This window comes from Anolis sagrei, chromosome 2 (genome assembly GCF_037176765.1).
Source record: "Anolis sagrei isolate rAnoSag1 chromosome 2, rAnoSag1.mat, whole genome shotgun sequence".
In the NCBI taxonomy this organism is placed as follows: Eukaryota; Metazoa; Chordata; class Lepidosauria; order Squamata; family Dactyloidae; genus Anolis; species Anolis sagrei.
The window spans coordinates 277266224-277281049 of NC_090022.1; the positions used below are offsets into that span (position 1 = coordinate 277266224).

At 40.3% G+C, this 14826-nt stretch overlaps 1 protein-coding gene across 1 annotated transcript in view; it reads left to right on the forward strand.

Annotated features, from left to right (window-relative positions):
- Nucleotides 1–3635: 3635 nt before the first annotated feature.
- The window catches only part of TTC33 (tetratricopeptide repeat domain 33), a 37783-nt gene continuing 26592 nt past the window's right edge, over nt 3636–14826 (forward strand). Inside the window, exons 1-2 of the mRNA XM_060761425.2 lie at nt 3636–3740; nt 7459–7688. Coding sequence (XP_060617408.2) covers nt 7468–7688 — 221 coding nt within the window. The 5' untranslated portion in view covers nt 3636–3740; nt 7459–7467. The remainder of the gene's footprint in view (nt 3741–7458; nt 7689–14826) is intronic.

Here is a 14826-nt window from a genome sequence, read left to right on the forward strand (position 1 = left end):
GTTGGATAATAAGGAGTTAAGGACAACCCTATTAAAGGTCGTTACGTTATGATTTTACAAATTAAGCACCAAAACATCATATTTTACAACAAATCGGCAGAAAAAGCAGTTCAATACATGGTAACGTCATGTACTAATTACTGTATTTATGAATCTAGCACCAAAACATTGCAATGTATTGAAACAACTGTGGATCCGGGTGGGGGGCAGACTGTGTTGGATAATAAAGAACGTTGGATGAGCAAAAGTCGAATAACTGAGACACTATATGTGAAAGGGTATCATAAGAGGAGTAGGCTTATTTTCTGCTGCTCTGGAAACTAGAATTCAGAGCAATGGGTTGAAATAACAGGAAAGGAGATTCCCCCTGAACATTAGGAAGAACTTCCTGAACATATGAGCTTTCAACAGTGGAACTCTGCCTTAGAGTGTGGTAGAAGGATAGAAGGTTTTAAACAGGCAGGATGGACATCTGTCAGGGGTACTTTGATTGTGAATAGCAGGGGGTTGGACTAGATGGCCCATGTGGTTCTTTCCAATTCTATTCTATGATTCTATATCAGGCATGGGCAAACTTGGGCCCTCCAGGTGTTTTGGACTCCAACTCCCACAATTCCTAACAGCCTCTGGCTCCTTCCTTTAAGGGACTGAGGGAGAAAGGAAATGGCCTGAGGTTATTAGGAATTGTGGGAGTTGGAAGTCCAAAACACTTGGAGGGCCCAAGTTTGCCCATGCCTGTTCTAAATACACACACACACACACACACAGTAAAAAACAAAGGAGCCAAAATGACAGTATATCAAATTGGAGTTTGGTGAGGTACCGGCATTCTTTGTCCAGAGAAGGCTAAAAAGCGCAACCACAGCTCCCAGGATTCAGTCGTATTGAGCCACTGCAGTTGAAGTGGTATCAAACTGCATTAATTCTCCAGTGTGGATGCACCTTTGGGCTCATTTCCCAACACCGAAACATGCATTAGGTTAAAAGTGATATTAATAAAAACAGCTTCTACGCTGCCATAGAACATCCAGATTATCTGCTTTGAACTGGATTATCTGGCAGTGTAATAATAATAATAATCATCATCATCATCATCTTGGAGCTCCCGGTGGCACAATGGATTAAACCCCTGTGCCGGCAGGACTGAAGACCAACAGGTTGCAGGTTCGAATCCGGGGAGAGACGGATGAGCTCCCTCTATCAACTCCAGCTCCTCATGCGGGGACATGAGAGAAGCCTCCCACAAGGATGATAAAAATATCTGGGCGTCCCCTGGGCAACGTCCTTGCAGACGGCCAATTCTCTCACACCAGAAGCGACTTGCAGTTTCTCAAGTTACTCCTGACGCGACAAAAAAAAGTCATCATCTTTATTTATAGACTCATAGATTTCTAGGGTTAGAAGAGGCCTCGTGAGCCATTATCCAGTCTAATCCCATTCTGCCAAGAAGCAGGACAATCACGTTCAAAGCACCCCCAACAGACGGCCATCCAGCCTCTGTTTAAAAGCCTCCATAGAAGGAGCCTCCACCACATTCTGGGGCAGAGAGTTCTGCTGCTGAACAGCTTTCACAGTCAGGAAGTTCTTCCTAATGCCAACCCCATTCTGCCAAGAAGCAGGACAATCACGTTTAAAGCACCCCCAACAGATGGCCATCCAGCCTCTGTTTAAAAACCTCCATAGAAGGAGCCTTCACCACATTCCGGGGCAGAGAGTTCCACTGCTGAACAGCTCTCACAGTCAGGAAGTTCTTCCTAATGCCAACCCCATTCTGCCAAGAAGCAGGACAATCACGTTTAAAGCACCCCCAACAGATGGCCATCCAGCCTCTGTTTAAAAGCCTCCATAGAAGGAGCCTCCGTCACACTCCAGGGCAGAGAGTTCCACTGCTGAACAGCTCTCACAGTCAGGAAGTTCTTCCTAATGTTCAGATGGAATCTCCTTTCCTGTCGTTTGAAGACATGGCTCCATTGCGTCCTAGTCTCCAAACCCCCTCGATGGACTTTCACCTTGTCGTGGTGAGGGGGCTTGCGTGTTCCGATGAACCTGTAGGCACAACAACTGGAGTCGTGCACTCCCAGAAGTGGCCGCGGGGGAGGTTCCAGACCAAGCACAGTCCGAAGACCCAAAGACCTCAACAGCGGAGCAGGCGGAGGATAACATGGCACATGTTACAACGGCTGCGAAGGTGGAAGAAGGCTGCAACAGACTGAGAAGCCACGGTCATTGTGTTAAACTACATCACCAGTGGAACCTCACTCTGTGAAGACTGTGTGTTGATCAGTTGTGCACTGACCTCCACACATTAAAAAAACCCACGCACAGGCGTCTTCCAAAGAAAATAAAAACAGTCACATGCAGCTCCTGGAACGTTTCCATCAGCGCTGCCTCCGGAAAATCCTGCAAATCTCCTGGGAAGACAAGCGGACAAACGTCAGTGTGCTGGAAGAAGCAAAGACCACCAGCATTGAAGCGATGGTCCTCCAACATCAACTCCGCTGGGCCGGCCACGTTGTCCGGATGCCTGACCACCGTCTCCCAAAGCAGTTGCTCTACTCCGAACTTAAGAACGGAAAACGGAACGTTGGTGGACAGGAAAAGAGATTTAAAGATGGGCTCAAAGCCAACCTTAAAAACTCTGGCATAGACACTGAGAACTGGGAAGCCCTGGCCCTTGAGCGCTCCAGCTGGAGGACAGCTGTGACCAGCAGTGCTGCAGAATTTGAGGAGGCACGAGTGGAGGGTGAAAGAGAGAAACGTGCCAGGAGGAAGGCGCATCAAGCCAACCCCGACCGGGACCGCCTTCCACCTGGAAACCAATGCCCTCACTGCGGAAGAAGATGCAGAGCAAGAATAGGGCTCCACAGCCACATACGGACCCACAAGGAAATCCATAATGGAAGACCATCTTACTCGTCCAACGAGGGATCGCCTAAGTAAGTAAGTAAGTCTCCAAAGCAGCCTGCTCCCTCCTCCCTATGACTTCCCCTCACACATTTCTTCATGGCCCTCATCCTGTCTTCTCTCAGCCTTCTCTTCTGCAGGCTAAACATGCCCAGCTCTTTCAGCTGTTCCTCATAGGGCTTGTTCTCTTGGCCCTTGAACAGTATAATATGAAATCAAAATATACTATATATATATATATTGTATATTTTGAAATATATATATGAAATCAAAATATACAATATATATATATATATATATATATATATAAATTGTATATTTTGATTTCATATATATATTTCATTATATATTTATATAATATATTTAATATATATTTCAATATATATATATTAATATATTAATATATTAAATATATATATTTAATATATATATTAAAATAAATCCTCAAGAAATGGGTGGGACGGTTCTGTAGTTTCTTCAGACCACAAAATGATCTCCAGGCTGCTCCATATACACCTTCCCATCCAGCAAAAGAACTATAGCTTATTTCCTAGGCAGTCCCCTAGAAGCCTCAATGAGCATGCGCTTGAGTATCTTCCTACTGCGCATGCGCCAACAGGGCGGCTCTCACTTAACGCTGTTTCCCTTCTAGAGTTCTACGACAAACTATTCCATAGAGTTATAAAACAAGGTGGGAAAAACCGGCTTCCGCTCTAAGACCGGAAGTCGTGGGATGGGGCTGTCAGAGAGGCAGGTCTTTCCCTCATTGGCGGAATGTTTCTGTTTCCGGTTCGGAGAGGCAGGGCTTAGTCCAGAGGGGAAGAAGAGAAGCCCAGGTAGCAGGTTTTGGGGAGGGGGAAAGGGCCTTCTTTATATATTCCTTGCCTGAGCCAATGCAGGCCCACCTTCCCCTATTTAGATAGATAGAGTCTGTATATACCAGGCATGGGCCAACTTGGGCCCTCCTGGTGTTTTGGACTCCAACTCCCACAATTCCTAACAGCCGGTAGGCTGTTAGGAATTGTGGGAGTTGGAGTCCAAAACACCAGGAGGGCCCAAGTTGGCCAATGCCTGGTAAAAATTATGATTTTGTCATTTGGGAGTTGTAGTGGCTGGGATTTATAGTTTACTTACAATCAAAGAGCATTCTGAACTCCACCAATGATAGAATTGAACCAAACTTGGCACACAGTTCTCCCATGACCAACAGAAAATACTGGAAGGGTTTGGTTGGCTGTGTCCTTTGGTTTTGGAGTTGTAGTTCACCTACATCCAAATATGACTGTGGACTCGAACAATGATGCATCTGGACCAAACTCTGCAAGAATACTCAAAATGCCCAAAATGTGAACACTGGTGGAGTTTGGAGGAAATAGAATCTTGACATTTGGGAGCTGTAGTTGCTGGGATTTATAGTTCACCTACAGTCAAAGAGCATTCTGAACCCCACCAACAATAGAATTGGGCCAAACCTCCCACACAGAACTAACTAATATTATTGTTGTCTGCCGTAGCATTGCACTTAATTCCCGGGCCCCCTAGAATTTTTGACCTCGCACAAATTTTGGCCCGGCCTTTTAAATTTTTTAATTGCCTTGAACAGGCAGGATTACCTTTAATATATGTATGTTATGGTGACAATTTTATGCTTATATTTTGTTTTGTTAATCTTATGGTTATCTTGTTTTTTTTTTTACTTTGTATGTTTTGTGATGTTACCTGGTAACTGCCCTGAGTCCCCTCATTATTATTATTATTATTATTATTATTATTATTATTATTATTATTATTATTATCTCCTAGACCAGGGAGGGTGCTTCAAATGCACTACTTCCAAATTGCAAGCTTGCTTCTCCTTGGATTTCTTTGAGAGCATCCCAATCCGTACATATTTTCTATTCCTGGACTGCAACTCCCAGCAATCCTCCAGATAGATAAGATATATAGATAGATAGATATATTGGATAGAGATAGATAGTAGGTAGACAGATCAATCAGTAGGACTGCTGGGAGTTGCAGTCCAAGAATAACTAGAGAAAGAAGAATGGAGAGAAAGCAAAAAGGAGGGGAAGGAAGGAAAGAGGTAGGGAAGGAAGGAGAGAAAGAGGGAGGGAAGATTGGTCACAGCATTGCGTGGAGGGTACAGCTAGTATATAATAAAGTGACAAAAGTAAATAAAAGGAGGGTAAGATGGAAACAGGAAGTAAACAAAGGGAGAAAGAAAGAAAAGCAAAGCACAGTCAGAGGGAAAGGACAGAAAAATTGCAGTGACTTCCAACTTGCCATCGTTATAAGTCTTCGTACAGGTTGAGTGTCTCTTACCCAAAATGCTTTGGACCAAAAATGTTTGGGATGACTTCTTTCCAAAACACTAATACTTTAAATGGCAACAAGAATGATTGACAACTGGGAAATAGAGGGAGAAAACGTGGAGGCAGTGACAGACTTTGTATTTCTAGGTGCAAAGATTAGTGCAGACGCAGACTGCAGCCACGAAATCAGGAGATGCTTACTTCTTGGGAGGAGAGCAATGACAAATCTTGATAAAATAGTGAAGAGTAGAGACATCACACTGGCAACAAAGATCTGCATAGTCAAATCAATGGTATTCCCTGTAGTCACCTACGGATGTGAGAGCTGGACCTTAGGGAAGGCTGAGCGAAGGAAGATTGATGCTTTTGAACTGTGGTGCTAGAGGAAAGTTCTGAGAGTGCCTTGGACAGCAAGAAGATCCAACCAGTCCATACTTCAAGAAATAAAGCCTGACTGCTCATTGGAGGGAAGAATAGTAGAGACCAAGATGAAGTACTTTGGCCACATCATGAGAAGAAAGGAAAGCTTAGAGAAGACAACGATGCTGGGGAAAATGGAAGAAAAAAGGAAGAGGGGCCGACCAAGGGCAAGATGGATGGATGGTATCCTTGAAGTGACTGGATTGACCTTGAAGGAGCTGGGGATGGTGATAACCAACAGGGAGCTCTGGCATGGACTGGTCAGAAACGACTGAACGAATGAACAACAACACTTTAAATGTATCTAGATAATGAGATATTTTGGAGATGGGACCTAAGATTATACATAAAGTACATTTTGTTCATTAAATAATAATAATAATAATAATAATAATAATAATAATGCTTTATTTGTAGACACCCTCCCCCCCCCATCTCCTCAAAGGGCCAGAGGGCAACACAAGGCAAACGTTCAATGCCTACAAAGAACATAGCAACAAATTACATCAAAACAAAATACATCAAACAATATACAAACAACCTAACTATAAACTTAATACCAAATAAATTAACCAAATATACAACTTAAATAACCCATAACTGACACAATCATATAGTATAAATTAACAGGATAAAACATTTGTTTACTTTTTAATACCATCAATATTTAATTCTGTGTTGTTGAAGGCTTTCATGGCAGGAATCACTGGGTTGCTGTGAGTTTTCTGGGCTGTATGGCCATGTTCCAGAAGCATTGCCTCCTGACGTTTCACCCACATCTATGGCAGGCATCTTCAAAGGTGAGGTCTGTTGCAACTTCACAACCTCTGAGGATGTCTGCCATAGATGTGGGTGAAATGTCAGGAGAGAACGCTTCTGGAATATGACCACACAGCCCAGAAAACACAGCCCAGTTGTTTGCCACTGAAATTAAACAAATTCATCAGTAAACGCAAGCATTATTTCCAAACCATCTCTGTCATACTTGTTATGTGTTTCTTTTCCTGGTGTGTTGGGTGTTATCACATTAGAAGAACATGTCAGGGTGTTTTGGAAAGTGACTCAGAATGTTGTATACAGGTTTCACTTGAAATCTACAACATCTTTTTTTCAATATAATTTTCTACCATTCATGCTTATTCATGTTCAGAGGAGGGGACTAAAATGATCAAAGGTCTGGAGACCATGCCCTATGAGGAGCGTCTTAAAGAACTGAGTATGTTTAGCCTACAGAAGAGAAGGTTGAGAGGAGACATTATAGCCATGTATAAATATGTGAAAGGATGTCATAAGGAAGAGGGAGAAGAGTTGTTTTCTGTTGCCCTTGAAACTAGGACCAAGAGCAATGGATTCAAATTATAGGACATTAGGAAGAACTTCCTGACCACATGAACTGTTCAACAGTGGAACTCTCTGCCTCAGAGTGTGGTAGAAATGCGTTCCTTGAAAAATCTTAAACAGAAGCTGGATGGCCACCTGTCAGGGATACTTTGTGCTTTTCCTGCATGGCGGAGGGTTGGAATAGATGGCCCATATGATCTCTTCCAACTCTGTTCTATGATTCTATGTGCTGCAAGACTCAGAATGGTCAGAAGAATAAAAAACCTAAAGATTTTATTAAAAAAATAGTTAAATAGGTTATGGGCTATAACACTATTTGAGAAATTAACCCATCAATTACTATCAGCAAAGGGAGAAGTAAAAGAAGACCTATTTGAAAATATATGGAAGCCATTTATTAGAGTAAACAAAATGTTAGTGGTGATCAGTTAACACAGAACATTAAAATGGCATCAGATATTAAGAAATACTCTCTTTTCAGTTTTCAGAAATGGCTTCCTTTGGATGGAAGAGGAAGATTGGTGAAAAGGTGTCAAGAGTATCATCTCAGCAGTTTGAAGCTCAGGCTGCAGATGAACAGGGTCTTGTTGACAATGGTGATGTTGATTGGATTAGTGAAGCTAAAAGGAAAAAGGGTCTTCTGCTAGAAGAGTGTTTGGCCAAAAGCAAACGTCTGAAGGAGGAAGGTACAGTTTTGGCTGAAAGTGAAAGGTATGAATGCTGGGGCTCTTTTAAAATAATAAAAACCCTCTGATGACTAGTCAATGTTTCTGAAGCGGTACCTATTGATCTACTCACATTTGCATGTTTTCAAACTTTTAAGTTGGTAGAATCTGGGGCTAACAGCGGGAGCTCACTCGGCTCCCTGGATTCAAACCACCAACCTTTCGGTCAGCAAGTTCAGCACTTTAATCCTGGTTTTTACTTAAATTTAGAAAATATCATGTTAATCAAGACTTGATACTGATGCAAGTTTTCCACTTGTTTCTCTGTAGCATTTGGGGACCTTATGAGCATATTTAATAAATCAGCACTTGTCAGGGATCTTCAAGAAGCCTGGTTTACCATGTACAAGAAGAAGTGGTTTGTCCATTTCAGCGTATTTTCATGTTTTTCCTCAGAGCATGCTAGAATGGGAACTTTTTATTGACAACTCAATCTTTATACTGAAATGCTTTCATTTTATTATTGTGGGCTGATTTCACATGTAACTATGTGAGACCATCATTGGCTCTAAAATCATGTTTAGAGCTTCACAAAATATATTCTTTTATTTCCAAGATGGAAATACTATGGGACATGGACTCCAGGAAGTCTTTTGAAGGATCTACGAGAGCCCTCAGGACCCCCATTACATCCCATTTTTAATTATTTATGTATTTATCTGATTAATCTCCCTTCCTTTCTTCCAGGATGGCATTGAAATCTTGTCTGTAAAAAAAGCTGCGTAAAAACATTTTTAGTATAATATTCCTTGATGGAATATTGCAAGATCTTAGGTGGGAAGAAAAAGGTGAAATAAAAATAAAGCCAGTAAACAAATAAATCTAAAACATCAACCTTCCCCTTCAAAACAATGCCTTTCCCCACTTTCAGCCATGCAAAATGATGCCTATGACAGTGCAGCTGCTGCCTTGAAAGTGCTGGTGTTAAAATCTTGCAACATGTTCTTACTTAATACAGTTTTATACTTTGACAGAAGCACATAAATTGAAATGATCACTTTTGTTTGACTAGCTTGTATCACTGTTCAAAAGTAGAGGTTACCATCAAACATCGAAGTAAACCTAGAGCTTGTTTGTCTATATACCTTGGTGTTGTTTTGTGCCTTCAAATCGTTTCAGACTTATGATGATCAAACCTAACATTTTCTTGTCAAGATTTGTCAAAGTGGGTTTGCCATTGCCTTCCTCTGAAGCTGAGAGAATGTGACTTGTCCAACTTCACCCAGTGGGTGTCCATGGTCAAAAGGGGATTCATACCCTGGTCCCCAGTCATAATCCAGAATCCAAATCACTAAACCAATGGTTCTCAACCTGTGGGTCCCCAGGTGTTGTGGTCTACAATTCCCAATATCCCAACCAGTTTACCAGCTGTTAGGATTTCTGGGAGTTGAAGGCCAAAACATCTGGGGACCCAAAGGTTGAGAACCACTGTGTTAAATGAATTCAAACTTTACACGTTCACATGTTATTCTTGAATCTGCTGAGCTGTCAAGGTAGTCTTCTGTCAAAAGAGTGCTATAGTTCAAAGAAATCTAGTTAACTCAGGGCCCTTCCATACAGCTATATAACTCAGAATATCAAAGCAGGTAATAAACAGTATCTGTTTTGAATGGGGTTATCTGAGTCCACATTGCCATGTAATACAGTTCAATATGAATTTTATACATCTGTGTGGAAGGTGCCTTAGTCAAAGTCTATATATTGAGTTGCCCCTAGATGGTGGTAGAGATCACTCTATTGCACTGAGATTCAAATTAAGAATTGTTTCCTCTTGTAGGAGGGCTTAAGCTTTCTTTAAAAGCTGCTTTTAGGAAGAATAAAAAGATACCTAGTTATCAATTAGACTAGAGGTGAGCAGTTTTGACTACTTGAGATGTTTTGGATGTCAGCACCACAGGCAATGTTGACTATGAGCACTTTGGGGAGTTGCAGTCCATCATACTAACCATGCCAAATTATGTATTTGGGAGAAACATATTAAGTATGAAATAGCTTGACTTTCTTCTGCAACTGGGAAATTATTGCTGTGATTATATTTTTATGCACTATGCGATTGATGTATCTTTTTACGTTGAATAAACTCTGATTATTCCACACAAACCCACACTATTATTAAAAGTAATAAAGAATTAGTTGAATACTAGTGTATTTTTTTATTTAACCCCCCCCCCCCCAAACCCCCAACCTGTAGCATCATTTAGTACCTTGATTCATTTATTGCCAAATCTGCATTCTGTTATTATATATTCAGTAGTGATTGATTGGTTCACTGTTTAAGTCCTTCTGGGAATTAGCATGGCTAATTGTTGGCTTTTGGAAGGATGTTCTTGAACCAAAAAGATAATTAGAGACCATTTCCTCTAGAGAGGGCTAATTCCATGATACTTTAAGATCACTTATTACCTTTGACCAATTGAGAAATGCATGTTTTCCACTGCCAAAGCATATTAAGCAGTCATAATTTCAATGAAAAGAACTGTGATATTTGAATGATCCTATTGTGAGACAGAGCACCTATTCTCCTTAATTTTTCACAGACAATTTATCAGATAATCACTGAAGGTAAGCTTAATGACTGACATTACTTCGAGAGATAATAACTGCAGTTTCACATATATCCGTCTAATGAATGTGGGGGTGAAGTCTTTGCTAGTTGTCTATCTTACAGGCACAGTGGCTGCCTTTCTTATGACCTATTACTATTGTTGTTGTTGGTATTATTTTATCATTTACATCTTTTCACCCTAAACTGGGACTTTAAATTGTGCCTAGAAATGTACTATTGGTGCTATTGTGCCAAAACAGCTATATGCTGCCTGGAGCTGGTAAGTCTTACTCTGTTTGCATATTAAGAATAGAAGAAAATCGGTGTCGCATCACACAAAGAGCTATTTAGTCCAGTTGCCAATGGAAATCCCAGAAATATAAAAGGAAGGTTAGACAATTGGTCTGTTTAACTTAGAACAAAGGCAAACAATGGAAGACTTGGTAGAAATACATAACATTATGCACCATATAGAGATAGGGGACAAACATTTCTCTCTCTTTTGAATGAAATGGTAAAAGCTCTGAAAGCAAAGTCCTATGAAGTACAGCTTGGGGAAGAGAAGCTTGAGGAAACATCATAACCGTGTTTAAAAATTTGAAGGTGTCACATTGAAGAGAGGGAAAAGCTTGTTTTTTGCTGTTGCAGAGATTAAGAGAAGGAGCAATGAATTCAAATTGCAGGAAAAGGGATCCCATCGAAACATTAGGGAGAACTTCCTGATGGTAAGAGCTGTTCAACAGTGGAGTATGCTGCCTAGGAGTGTGGCAGAATCTCCTCTAGAGGTTTTTAAGCAGAGGCTGAATGACCATCTGTCAGGAGTGCCTTGATTGTGTGTTTCTACATGGCAGGGGATTGGACTGGATGACCCTGGGGGTCGAATCCAGCTCTAGGATTCTATAAACAGTGCTAGAACCCACTGAAGCTGATTCATTTCTTCTTAAGCCTCCTGAACTATGGAATGTGCCTCAACAGTGAAATGAAGTTTTTAAAAGGATCTGCACACTTTTTTGTAAGAAGAGCTGTATGTGAGTATTTTTCATGATGGATATATATAGTTTCCATAACCAGAGGTGGTATGTCTCTATAAAGGTAACAGGTATTCATATCTTTTTGGGCTTTCCTTTGGTAGCTCTGCAAATAAAACACTGGACTGAACAGACATTTGGTCTGATGCAACATATTGTTCATATATGAATGGGATAAGACTTATTGCATATTATCAACACATAATTTTTATAAACAGCTGTTGAAGGATGTTGCACAATTTTTAAACATAAAGGATCTATGTTCAAGCATGAATGCATTTTCCAAGTTTTTCAGATATTTCTGTGCATTCTTCATATTTTGTAATTATTGTCTCTCAATTTCTCCTTTTGTCCCTCATGTGTTCATATTTTAATCTAGGTTTAAGAGTGAGCTGACTGATAGACACAGACACCATTAGTCATTATGCATCCTGTCTGCTTATAGCTCCACGTGTTTACTGTGTGTCTGTGTTGGATAACAGAGCTCTTAAGATTACTTTGTTAGTTGCTCTTTGGCAAAGTGACAGTGTAAAAAAAACTTGCTTCCTTGAGACCTAGTCTCATTATATGTAATTTACAAACATATGCTTCCTTCTGTTCTTCCCTAGAATTTTATAATACTAGCAGCCCACAATAATGTTATCGCTTGAGTTAAAGGTACATTAGATACTGATTTACTGGGAGATACAGGAGTAGCTAAATAATGTTCTTTCTCAGATGCCACTTACTTATAAACTTGGCAAATGTTGACAGAGGACAACATTGTTAGAATTGCTTAATCAGTTAAGGAAGCTGGCACTTCTTACATCAAGGTAATATGAACAAGTGACATTTGTAATGAGCTAAATAATCACAGGGGAAATGTAGCAGCTGTTTAATAGCATGTAATACTGTTATGCAAGAGGATAGGAAATGAAGAACTGGGCATGCAGTGCTAAGAACAAACACAGTTGTCCCTCTGTACCCACAGATTCTGCATCCATGGCTTCCACCATCAACAGCTTGAAAACACACACCAAAGAAAGCCTTGGATTTTCCATTTTAAATAAGGGATGCCATTTAACTATGCCATTGTGTGTTCTGTCCTTTCCGATTTGTCATCGATCCACTCCTTTGGGTTTCACACAAATCTACCGTTTGCCAGAATATACGATCCTGTGCTTTTCTTTTCCATTTCTGACTGAATTGCTTAACCATTGCTTCATCCCATCGAGTATGTTGTCTGCTCAAGGGCTGCTTGAAATTTCTTGGTATCCAGTTATCTTTTGTTCGTGCTATATGCTCTGCTCATCTTTTTGCCTCATAAATTACATTGTTCTTTAGTACTGACTTTATAGTCACACCATATATCCTTCTTTCCATTGCTCTCTGAGTCACCACCAGTTTTTCCTCCTCTAACGTTGTTGTTTCCCATGTTTCAGATGTGTATAGCATTGCTGGTAAGACTGTAGTGTTGAAGATATCTGCTCTGACCTTCATTTGCAGCTGATCCATCTGTTAGCACTGTCTGGTTTCAATTAAAAGCTGTCCAAGCAGCCTTGCGTCTTCTTGCCCGTTCGCCATTTGCCAAATTATTTGTTTGTGCTTCTTGAACAAAATATACATGTATTGTCAGTTCCTCAATTACATCTCCATTTATAATGATGCGGCCCTGGACACACTGCTCAGTTTTCATCCATTTCATTTTCTTCAAGTTTGTTTCCAGTCCTACTGATTTTGATGTTTCAGATGATTTACTATTGGTTTCAAAAGGCTACAAACAAAAACCTGAAAAAAGTGGGAAAAGCCATTCGAAAAAATAAATTATGACTCATTTTGCAGAGACAGAGAAATGATGACTGAAAAACAGAAAACTTGTGTGGGAGGGAGAATGGAATGAAGATGCTAGAACCCTGAACTGAAACACTGAACACAACAACGTTTTGTTGCAGGTTGAGTTCATTTCCTTTATTGTTAGTGCTTTTTAACTTTAGCAAGAATTTCTGTAGCCTCCCCCCCCCCCCCCATTAATTAAATAATTCCAGTATTCATGATACATCAACAAAAACAAAATGGGTGGGTACATGGATGGTTTAGATAATATGGGTCATATGAAGTGACTTTCTGGAACGCTGCTGAACAGCATTCCATATTGCAGCTCTGTGATGCAGGTCCCATTTCTAATCTACAGAACATGTAAAGGTGTTTATTATAACAATTTTAGTAATTCTTGCTAATTTTATTAGTTCTTCAATCCTAAATATCAGTACTTGGGTATAAGATGTGACTTTACAACATGATGCAACTCCCTGGAGTTGTAGGTCCTGAAAATTAGCTGTAGTGCCAACCTATCTTTTCTTGTTAATGTGATGAGTGACTAAAACACATGACTGTTAACTCTGGTAAGCAAGTATTTGTGTAAGAACATTTTGCACATAAAAATCTAATCATTTGGTAAAACCCAGAAATGAGAAATGTCAGTTGTTAGACTGCAGCTGGAATGTTGAAGGATAGCTGGATTTCAAATGGAGCATTGATCAGTGTGCACTCTCAATATATGAAGCTTTGCATTATTATTATTTTTTTGCATAGAAAGTTAGGGTCAGTCTATCTCTGGTGTATTTATAATATCTGCACAGGGAAGTAGTCTCTTCTTGAAGTAGGAATGAGTTGCCATGGTGTAGTATATTAAATCTGGTCAACTTTTGCTTCTCCTGGCCAATAGCTTTTTATATACCTGATAGCAAGAAATATCCAAGTTTTGAGAAAGAGTATGATGTAATGCAAAGGTAGGGGAGTATTAGAATTATAAAAAAGTGAAAAAGCAGTCAGGAAGGCCTTGACTGAAGTTCTTGTCTAAACAACAGGGAGACAGCCTGAACTCTGTGGCTGTGATCATTGGAGCCATTGCACCATTTCTGAAGACAAAGTTGGAGAGCGACTATTGTATACTGATAATTTATGTGTCCAGAGGATGCCTTCAAGTCTGTGGAATGATTTCAAAAACTGGGTTAAAAGAAGTCCTGGATAAATTAATGAGGATTCTCTTTCAGGAGACTTGGTTGTTATGGAAATCAGCTGGAACTGAGCAGGTCATGGCTGTTTCTGGTTACAGTGAGTCTGAGGAGAAAGAGCGATGAGCTCATAAGGAAGGTCTCCAAAGTAGTTTCCCCTGCAGTGTAATAAAAGAACTCAAATATTGCAATTGCTTGAAAAAGGAAGTGAAATATATTTGTCTTGCCAGTTACTATAGTAGATGCATGGAGTGTGGTGGGGTAAACTTTCTGGGAACTGATTTAATCCAAGCATACAAATGAAATGGAAAGAGTGTGACATCTTGCTGGTGATTTCCATGCAGAGCTCTGAAATCCTGTGGCTGCCGTACTCTTAATCTTCTCTTTGAGTTCTAGTGTGCTAGGGCACCCTGTGAAAGTGGAAAAACCATGAATGAAAAACTTTTTTAACCTGAGAGCAAATTTCTCAGAATTTATATGTCCTCCAGGGTGATTGTATGATTAACGTGTTCTGGTGGTTGACGATAGAATTGTGCTGGAGGACGTACACATTCCCAG